The 4,708-nt window shown below is 45.8% G+C and overlaps 1 protein-coding gene across 1 annotated transcript in view; it reads right to left on the bottom strand.

Annotated features, from left to right (window-relative positions):
- Positions 1 to 3,961: 3,961 nt before the first annotated feature.
- ZNF274 (zinc finger protein 274) overlaps positions 3,962 to 4,708 on the bottom strand; it is a 23,754-nt gene continuing 23,007 nt past the window's right edge. The window contains exon 8 of the mRNA XM_040253741.1: positions 3,962 to 4,703. Within this exon, the coding sequence (XP_040109675.1) occupies positions 4,260 to 4,703 (444 nt within the window). The 3' untranslated portion in view covers positions 3,962 to 4,259. The remainder of the gene's footprint in view (positions 4,704 to 4,708) is intronic.

Genomic DNA, 4,708 nt, shown 5'->3' on the forward strand with positions numbered 1-4,708 from the left:
CTGAGGCCTTGATTCCAACAAACAGTAGGATCCAACAGGGAAGGAGCTTTTGGACCCATGACAGAGGTGGGAACAAATGCCATTCTCTTTGTGAAGTTACATTGTGGTGTCAGAAGAACGGTCAAGCAGGCACGCCCATCTCTGAAGAGCTCTGGTTAATTTCTAATGTAGATGCACACTGTGCATTAGGGAGAGGAAGTGCAAACAATTTTAGGTGTAACTTTTTCTTGTTCCTCCCTAAAATACAGATTTTCTTTCATTAAGTGAAAGCAGCAAACACTGACTACCAGGAAAACCACAGCCAGCTCGTGGAATGGATCCCAAGCTTGTTGCGTGTCAGACACTTACACTCAGGAGATGGGCAATGGTTGAAGCTGTTCCCTTCTGAGACAGGCTGGGACCTGAACCCTGGGATCCTTTGCTGCAGTGCCTGCACCTGGATGAATGGTCTCTTTCAGCAACAAAAAACTAAGAAGCTAAAAGGGACTAAAACTAGCTGTGTGCCTACACAGTTGGGGCACATTATCAATGATGAGATACAAAAAGACCCAAAACTGAGCAGAAGCAGGGTACTGGCGTGCACCCTGTACACAGCGCCACCCAGGGGGTGGGCAGACCACCTAAGTGACCCCTCCAGCCCAACTCCTGGACACACCCCTGCTCTCTCGCCACATAAGGAACCAGCTGTCTCCTCCTCAGGAAGCCAGCAAAGGTAGCTGTTACTTGTTTTCCCTCCCCTGAGCTGCAGCACGAATCCCAGTAAAGCCTTGCCTGAATTTCTTGTCTGGCCTCTTATCTGGAACTTTCTGTGATGAGATACTTCAGTGGATTTCAAGTCCCCTTCAGAGGAACTACTGGATACTTTTAATGGTAAATCCCTGGAACCTAAGACTGATGGGAGGTGTGGTTGTCACACACTTTTTACTTCCCAGAAGCCAGGTACACTTAGCGTCTCAGTTCCTTATCCTGCTTCTTCCTGATGTCCTCAGAGGAGGAGATAGTCCACACGATTCTATTTTTGTTCTTTTTTCTTTTTTAATTTGTTAATTATCATAGGAGCATTTAAATATTTTAAAATGGGACCAATCAACTATTTACCCATTCCACTTTTATTCTTGTCCATGTGCAAACATTTTTTTGAATGTTATGACAGCAGGATCATGTACATAATGTCTTTTTCACTTCTTATAATTACAGAATCTGCATAAACATTAGGAACTACAGACTCCACATAAAACAGATTAGAAACTATGCAAACGTCCCCAAATGGTAAAATATCTAAATGAAAAAGAACATTGATACTATAAGTAAAAAAATTGACTCTACATTTCCATCAACTGTTTCAATCTTTAATCATCTAAGAAAACATTTACCCACATCAGTGCCTATTTTATTGTCCTTGTTCTTTCTCAAATCTAGGCCTCACTGCCATTAAGAAGCCTGTCTAGTTGATCACCTTTAGTAGGATTTTCTTTTAAGGAGTCCTACAAAAGCAGAGGAGCAGACATTGACCATATGTCATCACACTAAAAACTGTTACTTAATAGTTTTCTTCAAGGATGCAACAAGGGAAGAGCGCCAAGTGAAAGCATTTCTTCACCGATTGTAAGCATAAGGGTTTTCACTATGAATTCTCTGGTGTTCCATAAGTCAGATGGTCTGCTGAAGGCTTTTTCATGTTACATTCATGTGGTTTTTCCACCTATATATGAATTTTCTGATTCACAATAAGATAAAAATCTCCATCTAAAGATTTCCCACATTGGTTACATTTACAGAGATTCTCTCCAATATGGATTCTTTGATGTCCAATAAGGTGAGAATTCCACTGGGAATACTTTTCCCATGACATTTATGAAGTTTTTCTCCAGTGTGAGTTCTCTGAAGTGACACTTCAAAGTGAGAACTCCAACTGAAGCATTTCCCAACTGATTACACTTTCACATTGAAGAGAAAGGCTTCTTTCTCTTCAGTGTGAGTTCTTTGATGTGAAATTACATCAGAGCTCTGAAGGAAAGATTTCTTATATTAATTGTATTCATTAAGACTTCTCTCCATTCTTTGATAGACATTAAAATAAATGACTGAAAGACTTCCCACATTGACTGCAACAGAACAGTTTTTCTTCAGTATGAGTTTTCTGATGCCTACTTAGTTGAGAACTCCTGCAGAAAGCCTCCCACATTCATGGCATCCATGGAGCCTTTCTGTCGTACAGATTCTGTAATGTCAACAGGGGGGAGCACCAGGTGAAAGACTTCCCAATGATCATATTATGCAGTTTTTCTTAGGTATGCGTTCTTTAATATGCAACCAGATGAGAGCTCAACTTAATAGATTTACCACACTAATCTTGTCATAGTCTCCAGTATGAGTTAAGTCCTATAATTCTAGACATAGACACACACCTCCAATTTTCAGTGTCCTTTGAGGGATTGTTTCAGACTTGACACTAACCTCCAGTAGGTCTTGACATACAGAAATATCATAAACAATGCTGGAAGTGGCAATTGTGAATGAAGGGCAAGGAGAAGGAAGACCGTATAATTTGGTGGATGAAGACCCTGAGGGATCGGTCATCCAGTAGCTCATTCCATACTCTGGAAAAGCTCCACTCTCATACCCCAAAGTCCTTATTTGACCCTTATTAGACCCCTGACAAATTGCTTTAATCCTTTATGTTTCACCCTTGTTGCTAAGTCACGTCAGTCGTGTCCGACTCTGTGCGACCCCATAGACGGCAGCCCACTAGGCTCCCCCATCCCTGGGATTCTCCAGGCAAGAACACTGGAGTGGGCTGCCATTTCCTTCTCCAATGTATGAAAGTGAAAAGTGAAAGTGAAGTCGCTCAGTCGTGTCCGACTCTTGGCGACCCCATGGACTGCAGCCGTCCAGGCTCCTCCGTCCATGGGATTTTCCAGGCAAGAGGACTGGAGTGGGGTGCCACTGCCTTCTTTTCACCCTTACCTTCTTCTATTTTCCATTGGCCATATTTTTCCAATTACAATCTAAGCCCCTAGGGGCTGGAAGATGATTCTCACGTGGCCTTTGAATTCTTTTCTATAGGCATTCAAGGCCTGCTTGTTGAGCAAATAACTAAATATATGCAGATCTCTTGGCTCTGCTGCTCACCAGCTCTGTCCCCACAAATAGGAAGAAGACTGCCAACCCGGGAAGGTTATTGTGCACACCAAGAAGATGCTGACTCCACATGGGAGCTCTCCTGGTTGTCTAGATGGTTGGCATTCATTAAATTCCAGCTCGAAAAGAACAGCTGTAATGGCGGTTGTTTCTATGTTCTGTGATCTCTGGATATGAGGCAGGAGAAAACCAGATCTTAGCTTCTCCATTTTCTGCAGCCTTCAGCTGACACAGTGTAATAAATCCTGCACCACTTTATGTTGAGTGTGAACTCTTACCTTCACATCAGAGATGAGGTGTCTCTGGCCTTCTGAAGCAGTCAACTTAGGACATGAAGTTACCCACAGCCTGAAATCTTTCCCATCTGAGCCTTTATTACTTTCACGTTTCCTTTAGTGACAGAGTGGTGAGTACAGAGGCTCCCGTCATGAGACTGGGCAGTGCTGGCCCTCCTGGTGGCATCACCCACCATTCCCTGGTCGATGCTGCTCATATAATCCTGACAGATGTCCATTCATCTGAAGGAGGTTCGTGCAACACCCGCCCTCCTACCTGCTGATCATGCTCCCAGAGCATTTCCTTCACCTGCCTCCCCACACACTCCCCTTATGCACTCTGGGACAAATTCCCACGTCCACCCAGGGCCCATCCTTTTGTTTTAACATTGCTTCTTTCAACTAAGTCATTAGTGAAAAGATGTTTAAATAGGTGGGAAAAAAACACAGAGACCCTGCTACAGAAATATATAGTTTATTTTTCCATATGCATAAATACTTTACCACAAACATCAGTGCACAGACTTCTTGGTATCTGGTTTTTTAAACTTGCATTATAAGCATTTTCAGGTTTCACTAGTGATCACTCTTAACAACCAATGAACAAACAAATTAGAACAGCAAACCCCCTGAGCCAACACCTAGGCGCGAGTGATGTATTCACGAGCAGTAACTCCACACTGGTTTTCTTAAGTGCAGGGCGGTGTCCCTGGTCGTCCTCGGGTCTTGAGAATCTCATCCCCAGAGACTTTCCATTCATCTCCGAATGCCAGCTAGCTTTCCTCAGGGGACGCTGCCGCAAAGGGGGCGCCTCCTGGCACGGCTTGAGGGCTGGGAGGCGGGCTATTTCTTCTTGCCTCTCAGCCTGCTGTGCGTCTTCTGGTGCCCGATCAGGTGCGAGCTCTGCGTGAAGGCCTTGCCGCACTTGCTGCACGTGTAGGGGCGCTCGCCGGTGTGAGTCCTCTGGTGCCGGATGAGATGGGAGCTCTGGCGGAAGGCTTTGCCGCAGTCCGGGCACGGGTAGGGCTTGGCCCCGGTGTGGGTGCGCAGGTGCTGGGAGATGGCCGAGCGGTCGTTGAACGTCCTGCCGCAGTCGCGACACGCGAAGGGCCTCTCCCCGGTGTGCACCCTCTGGTGCTGCCTGAGGGAGGAGCTCTGCACGAAGGCCTTGCCGCAGTCCCGGCACACGTAGGGCTTCTCCCCCGTGTGGATCTTCTTGTGCACCGAGAAGTACCTGGGGTTCCGGAGCGTCTTCCCGCACTCGCTGCACCGGCACACCCGGCTCCCCTTGT

This window comes from Oryx dammah, unplaced genomic scaffold, assembly GCF_014754425.2.
Source record: "Oryx dammah isolate SB20612 unplaced genomic scaffold, SCBI_Odam_1.1 HiC_scaffold_13, whole genome shotgun sequence".
Classification (NCBI taxonomy): Eukaryota; Metazoa; Chordata; class Mammalia; order Artiodactyla; family Bovidae; genus Oryx; species Oryx dammah.